General features: G+C 45.6%; 1 protein-coding gene across 13 annotated transcripts in view; it reads right to left on the reverse strand.

Annotated features, from left to right (window-relative positions):
• Fgfr2 (fibroblast growth factor receptor 2) overlaps positions 1 to 15,608 on the reverse strand; it is a 105,039-nt gene that overhangs the window by 32,761 nt on the left and 56,670 nt on the right. For 4 of the 13 annotated variants that reach the window (XM_021169076.2, XM_021169072.2, XM_021169066.2 and 1 more), the window contains 3 exons: positions 6,521 to 6,711; positions 5,318 to 5,465; positions 1,742 to 1,944 (listed from right to left, as the gene is read on the reverse strand). In XM_021169076.2, coding sequence (XP_021024735.1) covers positions 1,742 to 1,944; positions 5,318 to 5,465; positions 6,521 to 6,711 — 542 coding nt within the window. Of the gene's footprint in view, positions 1 to 1,741; positions 1,945 to 3,976; positions 4,122 to 5,317; positions 5,466 to 6,520; positions 6,712 to 15,608 lie in introns of all 13 variants that reach the window. The other 9 variants (XM_021169080.2, XM_029479323.1, XM_021169070.2 and 6 more) reach the window with 3 other exon arrangements.

Raw genomic sequence — 15,608 nt, forward strand, 5'->3', positions numbered from 1 at the left:
CAGGAGAGGCTGTGAAGGAGTAGCCAAAGGAGTGGCCAAAGGAGTGGCCATTCAGCCTGAAGCCTTACCACTATCTAGCCAGGTAAGAGTTTTACTAAGGACTCATCCAGCAACTCACTCAGGCAACCAACTTAACTTCAGCACCATCTAGCTTCTATGGTCCCACAGATGACAGTGGTGTCACTCAAAGTAGCACAGCATTCTCAGGATTAAAAAAAGAAACCCAACTGAGCCTTTTTGACTCCACATTCAACAGCTGGCCAAAGGCTGCATCTGACATATGCTCCAAATTATATCTTAAACCTCTGCAAGAAACACCTGTTGGAAAACGAGGCTTCAAGGACGTTGACAAGGACCTGCTCAGCCTGTAGTGTGAAGCTAGGTTGAGAACAGCCAAGGCCCTGTGTCCAAGCCACTACTGGCCTGCTAGTTCCCACCTTGTCCACAGAAAGGCCCCAGGAAAGGCAGGGTTGGGTTGAACCCAGAGATTCTTAAGGTATTATACAGTATCACCCGAGGAAGTGTTTAAAATGCAGACTCTTACAGATCCATTCAAGAACTACTAAATAAGAATTTCTAGGGTTGACACTAATGAATATGCAGTTTTAGCAAACACTAAGATGCACCTCGTTGCACAGGCCAGGTTGGTCATTTCCATTGCTAATTAAAAAAAAAAAAATAGTGACAATCTTATCAGAATCAAGTTCCAAATCTTATCGTAAAGATTTACACCCACACATGCCTGACTCTTGGAATCCATGAACAAGTACAGAAGTCAAGCATTTTTTCCTTATCCACCTTTGAAGGGCTTTGTTTTATGGCACAGGGAAGGTTCTATTGCCTTACCTCCCCTAAAGCCAGCCATCAAAGATCAAGCTCAAGGTTAAAGGTAATTTTCTCCCTGTTCGACATAGCAATCATCGTATCTGGGGGCTGGAAAACTGGCTCAGTGGTTAAAGAGTGCTTTCTGCGCTTCTAGAAGACCAGAGTTCAATTCCCACCACCTATGCTGATAAATAAAGTTCACAACTCTAGCACTAGTGGACCTGGCACTCTCTTTTGGCCTCCACAGGCACCTGAACACATGTACTTATAACCCAAATACACACACACACACACACACACACACACACACACACAAAATCATCCTATCACTGAATCCCTAGCCAAACCTGTCACGATAAACTACACCCATACAACGTTTCAAAAACCAGACAGATTCAGCCAAAACCCAGTTTAGAAGACATCACAGACCACTTTTATGCAAGCATTAGTTCAGGTGTACCTCCATCTTCTATGTTTCTGATCTCTACTTAAAACAGTAAATCAAAGAAAACTAAACTCTCTTTCCTATTAAGGGTAAAAACTGAACCTGAACATCCGGCCTCAATACAGAAGCAATGGACCCCAGACCAAATGCTTATTCTCCCAAAGGAGCCATGTGCTTGAGGGGCGCAGAGGGCATGGCCTCCTCTGCCCATGCCACTGTGCAGCTCCACTCTTCACACTATTGTCCTTTAAAACCTTTAAAACCAGAGCCAGCCTACCAAGCCCAGAGCAGCATTGTGACTTAATGCTCTTCAGTCCCAACTGCTGACTGAACCTCCACGCAGTGGCAGATTAGAATTGCCTGCAGTTCTGAAGCTCACAGAAGTTAGGGGGGAAATCAGAGGCAAGAAGATCCAAGAGCTGGCTGGGTGGGGGAGGGGAGTAAATTTCTTCAAACTCTTTATCTACTTTCTGTTACCTGTCTCCGCAGGGGGATGCGCTTGGTCAGCTTGTGCACAGCTGGCTGGCTGCTGAAGTCTGGCTTCTTGGTCGTGGTCTTCATTCGGCAAAAGATGACTGTCACCACCATGCAGGCGATTAAGAAGACCCCTATGCAGTAAATAGCTATCTCCAGGTAATCTGGGGAAGCTGTGATCTCCTTCTCTCTCACAGGTGCTGGGTGCAGATCCGCGGGAGAGGGACAAATAAGCAGGCCACAGAGTTAGGATACCAGAGGGATGTATCAAAGCACACTTCAAGGAATGACACCAAAGACATCAAGGGCTTCCCTATCAACAGGTCAATGCACAGAGATACCCAGATGCAGAGCAGCCATGGGCCTCCTGCCTGGGCCTCTCCAAATGCTAACAAAGAGCCAAGGGTTCCTCAGTTTATCACTACAGCCCAGGCAGCTGCCTTCTCCACCCTCAGTGGGCATCTGCCACCAGTGAGCAGCTGATACCAGACTGTAATGGGGGACTAGAAGGCCTCATTCTGCTAAGCCCCTGGTCAAAGCAGGACACCCAGTACACCCACCACAGGAGGACTGTCTGTCATGATGGCGGCTCGACATAAACCAAACAGAATTGTTAAAAGGGACCTCATCCACTGTTGCTTCTAAGGAGACAGGGACAATGCTTGCTAGCTAGGGAGGTGTCTCCAGGGGAAGGTTCAACAGGGCCCCAGAGGATGGTAGCTCCAAAGGGCTCACACTCAACTAGTAGGCTGGCCCAAAATGTTTTGGCAAGTCCCTTCATATGGTCCAGAATATTTATTCAGTTAAACAAACAGATGTATCAATCTTGAGATAGTCACATATATAATATATGATATATATATATGTGTGTGTGTAGATACGTATATATATGTATATCACATATATATATATATATATATATAATACTTAAGAACCAATAGAATGTTTGTATATTCAGTTATACTAACTTGTTACTGAACCTTTAAAAATATGATGGTACTGCATGTGAGCAGAACTGTGATTAATTTAGCATATTCTTCTGTCAACTATATTGGTTCTTCCTCAACTGGTCAATCTACAAGCAGTGTATTTCCAAACATGATTATTCTCAAGCTGCATCTCCTTAAGGGGTAGTGCTGTCAGGCAAATTGGTTAAGAAGTGCCAGGAAGGCACTTAAGAGAGCGTGGCATTGTAAGTACAAGCAAGCTCAACAGGAGAGGCATCTCTGTTTCAAGACCAACTACTCACAGAGCAGACTCATAACATAACCAAAGGGGAAGGTGGATGCAACGGGTATTATTCTCAAGCTTATACATTTTAATCAGAAAAACAAATATTTGCAAAGATAGTCAAAACTCTCAGCAGCACAGCACAAAAACGAAATGATCCATTTATTTTTACGAGCTATAAAACAAGCATGCAGTAGGCATGGTACTCTAGAAACAAGGCACTCATAACTGGAGCAGAAGAGCGTCATGAGCTGCAACCCAGTCTATGCAGTTTTCCAAAGGAAATGCTAGGCAATGCATGAGAGAGAGCAGCATGTACCAAGAAAGTTGGACTAGAACAGAGGCATTGGTTAAAGACTTAGACAGTGATGGGCTTTGCTGATGTTTATTTCTCAATGAGGCAGAAATAACATCGAGCCCAAGACAGCACACACATGCTTTCGCAGGAAAAGCAACGAGAGGCCACTCTATCAAGGCATGCAGCAAGCCACCCAATTCCCAAGGTAACACACTGCTTCTGCACACCTCCCTTTAGAGGTGCTTCCTGGGTACCCCAATACAAATATATCTGCGCTCAAATGAGATGTAAGAAAGTCGGATGGAGAGGCATCAAACCACATATGGGCTTTTACCAAAGTGGGATTTACAATGGGGAAAAAATTACTTTGAATTTCACAAAGTAATTTTAACTTCCTTCTTGGGGGGTGGGGTGGGAGATGGGCCCACTGAATCAACAATTCAGCAATTCACTAAGATTATAAGATCCCTTTGGGTTTAAAAGGTGGCATTTTATTTAACCATCAATTCTAGTATGGGATCTCTTCGTGCATGAATTTCTAAGGTGGTTTCTTGTTCCGGGGGGAGGGGTCATTTGGAACATTTGGGGGGGCATCTTTATGCAATGGATAAATGGGGCTATTTCTAAGAACAGAAGCTGTGTTAATTTTATAGCAATCAACCAAGAAAAGAAACCAACCCATAGAGAGAAAGAGCAGTATGTACCTGGCAGAACTGTCAACCATGCAGAGTGAAAGGATATCCCGATAGAATTACCCGCCAAGCACGTATATTCCCCAGCATCCTCAAAAGTTACATTCCGAATATAGAGAACCTCAATCTCTTTGTCCGTGGTGTTAACACCGGCGGCCTAGAAAACAAACGAAGCAAGAGAAGGGCTAGACATAGGAATGAGTGTGGAGGGAGCTTTGGAACCAAGAGGCCTCGTCCCAGCGGGTCCAGGGCGTGCTGGCCATCAGGAGATTCCAACTGCAGCCCATCCACAAAGCCCACAACCGAGAGACACGGAGAGACACCGGCCAGCTCACCTCTGCAGGCCCGTCACCACACCGGCGTCACCACCTAGACATGCATGCAATTGAACACATGGAAAAATTGGCCCACAGAGTCCGTTCTCTTTGAATTCATTTTCATTTGGATTTGGGGGTGGGTTTCCAAAAAGTTCAATATCCAGAGGGCTAATCTGGGTTCTGGTCCTGTTGGATGCAGACTCCCCCACTGTGAGAAAAGGGGAGGTTCCATCTTCTGTATGATGGAACAAAACATGGCAGATTAGGTGGACATCTCACACATCCCTTGGGCACCATGGGAACCAGGGTGGGATGTCATCTTGGTTACCAGATTCTGGTTAACTTCACTCAAGCTAAAATCATCTTGCTTTATGTATCATTGAAAGAACATGGCAGAAACCATAATACTGGTAACAGAAAAACTGGACTTTTATAGTTTTTTTGTTTTCTAATATGAATGTCTGCGTGTGAAGAATAACTGAAAACTTCACCATCTGCCTTCACCATCCTCCAGTGTCACAGTCACTGGAAGATAATCAATCTCCAATATTGGATAGGATCCGGTGTGGAACCAAACCAAAGAACAAAACTTTGATGATAGGTGAATCCTATCATGCTAGCACTTCTCTACATAACCAGCGTAAAAAGAAACGTGAGTCCTGCTTAATAATCAGATAGTGCAGACTCAACAGGCATGCAAATGCAAGGTCCCTGAGCACTCAGACACAGTGATCATGGGAAGTGTGCAGTCCAATCAAGACAGACCAGAAAGAGCTTGAAAACAGGGTTAGGGGTGGAGGATAATCTTCAAGTACTTTGAACATTGTGGGCATTTTTCCATGGCCACTGGCATGACGCCAGCTGCATCACCAAAGAAAGATCATTATAAATAAACCAAGGCCATGAGAGTTACTCTAGAAGCTGCCTGCTGCCTCCCAAAGCACCGAGTCTTTTAAACTCCTATATCCAGTTTTCTTAAAAACAAAAACAAAAACAAAAAACAAAAAAAAACCACAAACACAAAAAACGTTGTTACCTTGCTGTTTGGGCAGGACAGTGAGCCAGGCAGACTGGTTGGCCTGCCCTATATAATTGGAGACCTTACATATATATTCCCCAGCATCCATCTCCGTCACATTGAACAGAGCCAGCACTTCTGCATTGGAGCTATTTATCCCCGAGTGCTAGAACAGACATAGGAAAACAATATAACGGCCAACCAGGAAGGACTCGGTGCTGCCTATGGTCCCACCACCAACACACCACAAGAAAACAATGTCCACTCATTACATCTAAAGAGCTGTGGGAGGGAGGAGAACAAAGTAAATCAAGTGGTGGAGAACAGCAGTGATGAGAGCAGGGTAGAAGAGGCAACCAGTCAGTGGGACGGGTGAGCAGTTCTCCGGGCTGGCCGTCTTTCTCCAGCACTGTGGATCCTGGGTATGGCTGGCTAGAGAGAAGACTATAGGTTGAGAGTTCTTCATGAGCCGCCTGTTGCTCCTATAGTTGAACAGGAAGACTGACTGCTGTATACTCCCTGTGAGCACGGGAGACAGGCAGACAGTGGCTTAGAATTGACAAAACAGACTTAGCTCAGCACGCTGAAGAGGAAGCTAGACCCAAAAACTAAAGAGGCTGGAGCCACAAAAAAAATAAAAAAGAGTACATGAAAAAAAAAGTATTTCTTTTAATACAAAGGGAAGGAAATTCGCGACTTGCTCATTTTTTTATAGATGCAAAAAACACCCCTCCCACACACACACCACTTACTCTCTAGACTACACATACATCATAAAAGGTGAAAGAGAAGTTTTTTGAAAAAGAAAGTTGAATTGTTTCTAACTACTAAAATTTGATTCAAATGTTATTATCCACATAGCATTAAATATCATAAAACAACATCAGAAAAACGTTAGTACACTGTCTAGAGCGTTCCAGTTATTTCTATCTACCCCATCCTGTTGACTCTCTACAACGCCTTGGGAGCAGTACCCCTCCCCAGCTTTAGCGTCTCCTCGGGGCTAATAAATAGAATTCTCTGGTTCCAAGTGTATCAGCACCTCCCCTACTCCACAGCCTCCAGAAACATTATTAACAGGCCTAATGGCTACTCATTCTTTAATATACTCTACTGGCTGGTCCATAAAGAAAACCATCTCTGAAATCCAACAGGAAATCAAAGACCCTGGCCAAATCTCCAACATCACTGCAGGTTCCTGAGGATTCAGAAAGTTCTCACCTTCAGGACCTTGAGGTAGGGCAGCCCATCAGGCCCGTATTTACTGCCATTCTTTTCCACGTGCTTGATCCACTGGATGTGGGGCTGGGCATCGCTGTAAACCTTGCAGACAAACTCCACGTCCCCTCCGACCACCGTGGAGGCATTTGCAGGCAGTCCAGCTTGGAGGATGGGCCGGTGTGGTGATCGCTCTGAAGGAGAGAGGCAATGGGAGGGGGGAGAGAGAGAGCAATAAATAAGTTGTGTTGTCCAGAAGGCTGGGGGGGGGGGGAACTCAAGCCAAAAAGGCCTCTGTCTGCTGGCTGACTCCATTGGAATAACACAGGGGCCCCATGCACAACACAAATGACTTCAAAGTGAATCACTGAAGCACAACCCTTGTAAAGGATAACTTATTTAGAGAATCAGAAAAAGAACACATTACACTCCGAGTTATAGACTACCTAACAAACAAGGGGAAATTCTTTATTGCTGCAACCCGAGAGACAGATGGGGCTGGTAGAAGGCCACTTATTCACTTATTTGGCTTGAGATGATGCCCAGATTCACTTTAAACATGTGGTAGAGAACACAGGCAAGTGACACAGCTAACTCTTAAGGTAGTGTTGCATATCAAGAGAGGTTCTCCTATGCATGATCTCTTCCAGTCAGTTGCTAAGACGCTCTGGGAAGTCTTGTGTCCCCTGCTTTAAAAAGGAAATTGGAAAGCAAAGCTCCAAATGGGCTGAAACCAAACCTACTGGATCCTGCTTTTTAACCATGACACAGACTCCATCCAGTGGTTCTTTCTTTACTCATTGATCCATTTGACAAGAACCAAGTGTCACTGTGCGCCAGGCACCAGATGTATAGAAGTAGATATTCCTTAGCGTATTCTGATATGGCACTCAAGAAACACAGGGACAGATACCTGTTTCCAGGGTAAGTTTCATAGTGTCAAAGGAGGCCCCACAGGAGGGATGCTTGGCCATTCCTTTCTAGCTCACTGAGAAGATTCTCAATAAAGCACATTTCTCCTTATTTTAGATCAGAAGGGTCCACTGCCGATGAGAGGTGTTCTCAGCAGAAACCCATAGAGGGACCAGGTCAAGGTCTGCTTGCACCTACACATGAGGTCCCTAAAGAACTAGGTAATGCCCAATTAGAAGTGGGCTAAGGAGTTTCTCCAAAGACATACAAATGGCTAACAAGCAGCTGAAAAGATGTGTATCATCAGTAATCGTTAGGAAAATGCAAATCAAAACTATCATTAAAGAGATAATAAGACAAGTGCGGTTGAGGGCCTGAGGAGTGAACTCCTGTTCCACTGCTGGTGGGAATACAATTGTTAGGGTAAGGACAGGAAGCTGGAGTTCACCTTCCAAAATAACAAAGCAGTTCATCTGATCCAGCAGCTCTCACTTCAGTGAAGATCTGAGATACAGCTATCACAGAGCTCTTCACAAAAACTACAATTTTAAGTTAATCAACACCCTCAATGCCCATCAACAGAAGAATGAGTGAAATAAAAACTCTGGTCTCTATATACAATGGGAAAACTAACCAGCTTTAAAAAGAAGAAAAGCATGCAATTTGATGCCAACTGACAGTGGGAGTGGACCTGGAGGACATTATGCTAGACAAAATATGTCAGTCGTGGGACATATAAGGAAGGGTCTAAAACTCTCAATTCCTATATCAGAAGAATAGAATTGTGCTGGGCAGGAGTGAAGAAGAGGAGAAAGGGAGTGGCTAGTCACAGCACAGAAACTTGCAGTTACATAAGGTAAATACATCCTAGAGATCTGGTCTACCTCTGGTGGACGGTAAGGGTCTCTACACTGAAAGCTATACTAGGGGTACAACACATGTTACTGTTCTTACAACAGTAAAATGAATGAATGATTGAGAGCATGAAAGAATTACCTAACGGAGTGGGCTGCTGTTTAATCTCGAATACAAAAACACTGTGATTACAAAGTTATTAGAACCTTCTTCGCAGCAGTTCTATCAATAGCCACATGCACCGTGGTTACCAACCCATTCCCAAATACATGCTTATATACCCAAACCCTTCTCTTTTTTTTTTTTTTTNTTTTNTTTTNTTTTNTTTTNTTTTTCGAGACAGGGTTTCTCTGTGTAGCCCTGGCTGTCCTGGCACTCACTTTGTAGACCAGGCTGGCCTCGAACTCAGAAATCCGCCTGCCTCTGCCTCCCAAGTGCTGGGATTAAAGGCGTGCGCCACCACGCCCGGCTCCAAACCCTTCTCTTTTCTTCTTTCTCCAACAGAGAGTTACACTGTCCTAGCTTAACATATACAATCCAGGCAGAGCAGAGCACCATGGCACGCATCTTTCATCTCAGTACTTGGAGGCAGAGTCAAGTGATTCTCTATGAGTTTGAGGCCATCCTGGTCTAAACAGTGAATTCTAGCCAAGGCTAACATAGTAGTAAGACTGTCTTACAACAACAACAACAACAACAACAAAAATAGCTAAGAGAAATAAAAAGAACCCTACACACCAGCACCACTACCACCAAACCAGCTCACCATCTCAAGGATGGCCCTCTGGGTGAGAGTCCTGCACAGTGGCCTTAAAGCAGCAAATTAGAATGATAGGTCTCTACGCCTTTCTGTATTGGGGCCTTCCCAATTAAAATATCATACTGTGAAATTTGCTGAACCAGAGCCAGACCGTATACAAACTGACTCTACTCTATAAGATCATCACTGGCCCTTAAGAAACTTTTTTTAAAAAGAGAAAAAGGTTGGAGCACATTTCATTCTGGAATCTTCCATCACTTCATAGACACCTACATTGCCACACAATAAAGATAAAGATTTCAGAGCCCCTTATAGAGTCATCCATCTCCTCCTTTATCACCATGTGGAACAGAGAAGATGGACTGGTCATTTTAGTTACTGAAAAAAAAAATCTCAAAGCTTCATTTCTTCATACATCACAAGAAACCCACTACTCTCTGGGATGATGAGTATGACCCTCTAGAATGGGTCCTAGGGACTTGGGTACCACAGAGAACGATCAAGATTTGCTTTAATCCCAGCTGGGTCCTTTAAAATGGGAAGGATAAAAGTAAGTCCCTGTATTCATGTCTCCTCTGTCTCTACCAAGCATGTAAACCAGGAAAGCTACCAGCAGGATAGAAGCTGACCTCTGGGCTGGTTACTGCCAGACAAACTCACCAAAATGCTCATTTCTACCTGTCAAATACCAAGAAGGTCATTTCCTTCTCATAAAAGAAGGAGGTGCAGGGCTCAGCAGATGGATGGCTCTGTTAATCTAGAACCTTCTGCATAAGCTTGCAGTCCTGAGTTCAGTTCTCTAGACCATGTATTTAAAAAGCAAGGTGGGACAGCACATGACTGAAACCTAAACTGGAGAAGTGGAGAAGTGGAGAAGGGAGGTCCTTGGAACTCACAGGCCAGCCTAGACAAATCTGTGAGTTCCAGCCTAAAAGAAGAAATAATAAAGTTGACAGTGACTAAGAACACCTGCCTCTAGCTTCCACACGTGTGCATGTGCACGCCTGGGTGTTTGCACATGTCTGTTCATGTGTGTGCATATGAATGCAGCTCTTGGAGGCCAGAGGAGGGTACTAGATCCCCTGAGAATGGAGTTTTACATGCAGTTCTGAGAACCCACCATGAGTTCTAGGAACTGAACTTGGGTCCTCTGCAAGAACAAAACACTCTTTTTGCCACCAAGCTCTCTCTCCAGCCCCAGGGAAGGAATCTTAGTTATCACTTCATTCCCTGCTTTGGTTTTTCCAATTTTGCACTCACAAACATGCTTTTACATATGTATGCATGCAAGGGCACGTGTGCGCGTGGGCATGCATGGACAGTGTAACCGTCCTTGGAAACAGAAGTACTACAAAATCTCTAAGGTTCTGAGCCAGATCTATGGAATTTCATTGCAAGCCTTTTTTTTATTAGCCATACTTGTTTCTAATAAACCATCTCACATGCAAACACTACACACGTCATAACACTGCCCATGAACAAGGAGTGCTTTCAGAACACAGCATCTCCCGCACCAGCCTTGGACAGGGAATCTGTTGCGGGGGTAACACTGGCAGGGCCTGGTCCAGAGCTTGCACTCTTGTTTTCCTTGTGGTCAAAGGGCTGCTGAGCTCCGGTTATTAAGTTATTCCAAGCTATCCGGACTATTTTCACCCAAAGGGAAAAAAGAGACCTTTGCAATGGTTCAGTGTCATTGCGTTTGCAAATTATGGCATACTGAACTATGTTACAGCTCGCAGTCTTGAATTCATCTTTTCAAATTTTCTCACCTTATACAAAATAACCTCCAAACTACCCGCTCTCCCCTGTCAGCTCTTTCTCACTTTGGGCAGAAAAACTGCAAGTACAGTTGCTGTGTAACAGAAACCTTACACCGTCTTCCCAAACTTCTTACAGCTGCGCTCAGTATAAAATGAAACCTCAGAGAACGTTATTTAAAATGTTTTTAAAAAGTCAGTAGGCCTCATGTTTCATTTCTCCACATCAGGCTTTGATTTCCTTTGCAACCTTAGTCTCTGCCCTTCAACAAGTTGAAGAATGAGGCCTGAAACGTCTTGGAAAAGGCCCCAGGATGCCAGCATCTGCCATCTTGTCCTCAGCCATCGATCTGGTGTCAACAGACCCTGAACAACAGCACGGCTGGGGTGCAGCACCCATGACTGCAGCACCTCAGCACTCAGAACCCGAGACAAGAGGGACAGAGGTTCAATGTCAACATGGGCTACATAGTGAGACCTTGTCACGGGGGGCAGGGTCGGGGTGGGGGGGGGGCGCGGATACAAAAAACGGCCACCAGGAAGTTAGTGGAAGTGCATGGAAAACTCCTGGAAAGCTGGGGTGTAAGTAAATCAGATGCTGGTGAGGAGACGCTGGCACAGGGCACCCTGTACAGCCTTCCCAGTGGGCACTGGAGAAGAGGGTGAGGCCCCGAATGACGTCCTCCAAAAAGCTCCCCTGAACCTCATCTAGCCCCAGGCACATCAAAGCTCACAGGTTTGAAGCTTCTCACAGCTTCTCACAGCACACTGAAGTAAAGGGATTAGGCCTGTGAATTATTTTTGGATGAGAGACTGAAGCCCACTGCTGGCTCAGCTCCTCTACGTGACAACAAAAATCCCATCTCCTCCAGCAGGCAGGATTTACAGAGAGGCAAGCTCCTCTTATAGCATGGTGAACTCTCAGATATTATAGAAAACACATTTTTTTTCTTTTTCCAGGGAAATGAGTGAAATAAATACGAGGAAGGGGCTAAGCCCACGGACAGCTTACCTCTGCTTCTGCACTGCGGTTTGAAAATGGTTACAATTTGGACTTAGAGGCTGCTGATCCGTGAACCCAAAAGGCAGGGGAAGGAAGGGGGAGGGGCTTTCAAATAGCCTTTTGAGGCCCCTGTGTGAATTTCAAATTAAGACACTGTGGAAAAGCAGTCCAAAGGGTGGGGCCATGGCCGATGGGACAGTTGGCCCGCAGCTCTGGAATGAGGTTCCTTTGAATAAATGCTTAGTAAATACAGCCTGGAGTGCTTAAAAAAAAAAAAATACATGCCCTCCTGCCTCTCTCTCTCTCTCTCTCTCTCTCTCTCTCTCTCTCTCTCTCTCTCTCTCTCTTTCTCACTCTCACTCTGGCCCCCTTGCCTCAAGTGTCTACTCCACCACTGCTGAGAGACTACATAGACTCTCCAGCCTTGCACTGTAGCTGGGAGCCAAGACCCAGCCAAAGAGGGGAAAAGGACAAGAGCTCCCTTCGTTCCAAGGTTATTATGGAGCTGGGGGAGGGGGAGGGGAGGGGAGACTACCTGAGTGATAGAGACTAAGTCTTTGTTAATTGACCACTGGAACTTTATAACATGTCAGGACTCCTCTGGACATAATGATGTGTTTGCATAAGATAGACCTACAACTTTTGCTGTAACAGAGCAGCAGCCTCTGGTCTACAGATGTGGGTAACCAGGTATCTCAGGGATCAGAGAGCAGGACTCTTGAATCGCACCTATAAATGAATCAAGTCAAGGGCCCTGGTTTCCAGCCTGATGCCTCAGTCTCCTGAGTTTTTCTTCTCAAAAGTTAAGCAGGACTTACCACTCCTTACCCCCCTCCCAAAAGTTGAAAGCTACTTTCTCTGGCAGTGAGACTGAAACCTTGCTGAGTTCCCAGGAAGGCCCTGGAAGCAGCCAGTGTCCTCTTGGACAACCCATTCATTGAAGGATAACCTCGCCTGCTCTATCCTTAAATTGAAATCAAAATATAATTGCCCTTCTTCCAAAATGGCGGTTTCTTAGCAACTGCAATGGGCTGAATAGAGAAAGAACATTCTGCGATTTGCAAGACAAGTAAAAACAAGAGAGAAGTCTTTTTTAAGCCCGCCTGACTTTTCTCTTAACAAGAACACACTAAACCAGTTGGTGAGGCATGGCTATTAGGAGAGGCAGCCATCAAAGCCACTGATGTTCAGGGCCCAATAACCTGCTAAAGGCCTCATGCTCATTATACAATTAGCAAAATGAGTTCATTGCCCTGTCAGGCCTCTGCGGACGTATTCGCACTGGCCAGGCTCAAGCCAGTTGGATTCTGAGTTTTGTTTTGTTTCCCCTAACCTTTTCCCAACCTCTACATATTGTCACAAAAGACGGTCGGAACTGAAAATGATCAGCAGAGAAGGCAGAGCAGGGATCAAGGGAGCACTGTATTTTCAGAAGGACTGTTGGTGCCAGGGCAAGGATATTAGTGCTTAGTCAGTCTGCCCCAACCAGGTCTTCTGTCTTTCTCTGTCTCTCTCTCCCACTCCTTCCTCTACCCCCACACCCCTCATAGCCTTAGCTCTGAAACTTGTTATATAGACTAGGTTGGCCTTGAACTCAGAGATCTGTCTGTCTCTGCTTCCTGAGTTATTTACTGTGGAAATGCAGGGTCTTGCTCTGTGGCCTGAGCTGGGCTTGAACTCATGATCCTCCTACCTTGGCTTCTCCAGTGTTGGGTGACAGGTATGCACCACTAGACCTAGGGTTCTCTATGGCTTTTCCCTTTCTTCTCTTTTCCTCTGTCTTCGTTTGTGTGCACACACACCCGTGTGTGCAGGTTCACACCTCTTGTGTGGAGGCCAGGTCAATCCTTGGGTGTGTCTCCCTTGGCTGCCTTAGTTTTATTTTATTTATTACTGTATGTGCACTGTATGTGAGGAATGCTTGCCATGGCTCTATGTAGAGATGGTGCTCGCCTTCCACATTACATGGGTTGCACGGGTCAAACTAAGGTCATCAGGGTTGTACGGCAAAGCCTGTAACCACTGAACCATCTCACCAGCCTCCCCGCCCCCCCCCCCTTCATTTTGAGATCTTACAGATGGGGGAACTTATCAGCTGACTTGGTTAGCTAGTCAACAAAACCAAGAGGTCCTCCAGTCTCTGCCTCCCCAGCTTTTCCCCACGGGCCCATGGTCTCATGTTTACACAATAAGCACCAAGCCCACTGAGCTGTCTCCCTGACCTCTGCCTGACCTCTTCCCAACCTCTCCCTGCTTCTGCATTCCTTTTTTAAAAAAAGACTTATGTTTGTTATTTTTTCTTAATAATGTGTGTTAGGGAGGTACGGAGTATAGGCACTTAAGAGCTCAGAGACCTTAGAATTTCCAGAGCTGGGGTTCAAGGCAGCTGTGAGCCACCTGATATGGGTGCTAGGAACCAAACTGGGGTCCTCTGCAAGAAGAGCATGCACTTTTAACCACTGAGCAGTGCCTGGCTTACCGTCTTCCCCTCTTCTGATCTTCAGTCCTGTTGCAGCGGGTAGCCATCCCTCCTGTTGGAACACCTGCCTATGCAAAGTCTTACAGAATCAGGCTGGGGCTCTGGCTGCCTCCAACCAACCCCACCCCAGGCCCTCTCCCACACCTTTGCAGAGTCTAAAGAGCAAGGCTGTCTAGGAAGAGAAAATTGTCTCTCCTCCAGAGTGACTTATGAAGGGTACACCATGCAGAATGCTCAAAGCAAAACAGCACTAATTCCTTTGTGCTTGCTCACTGGCGTGGACAGACAGAGCAAAGGGCTGGCCCGGCTCAGGCCTGGGAAGACCCAAACATGTGAAAGCAAAATACCCTAATGAATGTCACAGAGGATGACTGGCTTGGAATTGAGCTCCTTCTACCTGCTGGGTTGTCAATTTAGATCTTCTTAGGCAAATTATAGGAGCTGAGCTTGGTGTCATTTATACCCCAAATGTTTAAGACACCCTCGAGTTCCCTGGCTTCAGGGGTACGACGGCACTGTCAACTCTTCTGTCATGTTTTGATTCGAAAGGGCCTCTGCTTTTCTTTACAGGGGACTTGGCTCTTGGGAGGTAAACAAGATTCAGGAGACAGACAAGAATGACGTTTTGCGTGTGTTAAATATCACTAAACTAGATCTTCAAAAACAGTTTAAAATGGCCAGTTTTATGTAGCCCAGGCTGGCTTCAAACTGGCCATAAGGCTGACCATTAGATTTCTGATCCTTCTGCCTCCTCCTGGGATTACAGGCCTATACTGGCACACCCAGTTCCTGCGATACTGGGGATGGAACCTGGGGCTTCATTCATGCAAGGCAAGCACTCTACATCTGAGCTACACCTCCAGCCCAACCATAGCTTTGGGGTTTTTGGGGGTGGGGAGGGTGGGGGGCTTGTTTTGTTTTGTTTTTTTAAGGGGACACAGGAAATGTGACAATAATGTTGAATCCATGTGATTTGTTCCTAGGGTCGTGACAAACCCACCTCTCAGTGAAGTGTACTACCTTGTTCCGTTTACTAAATGACAGTTGTTCTTTCAATACCAAGTCTACACAAGGTCCCCGCCACACTGGCCTTTGGATGCTGATGTCAATTCAGACGTCAGATGTCCACAATCTCCCTCCTGAGGAGCAGAGGTAAACACAGCTGAGATCCACCCCACTGGGCAGGACACCATAGAGCCCTGCACCCCACTAGCCTAAAGGAACAGCACAATTCAGGAATGTGTGATTTTAGCTGGTGTGTGCAGTGCCGGGCTGCCCTCACAGGAAAAATGTGCTGGACAAGGTTTTGTTCTTTTTAAATTGCT

The sequence above is a fragment of the Mus caroli genome, chromosome 7, assembly GCF_900094665.2.
Source record: "Mus caroli chromosome 7, CAROLI_EIJ_v1.1, whole genome shotgun sequence".
Classification (NCBI taxonomy): Eukaryota; Metazoa; Chordata; class Mammalia; order Rodentia; family Muridae; genus Mus; species Mus caroli.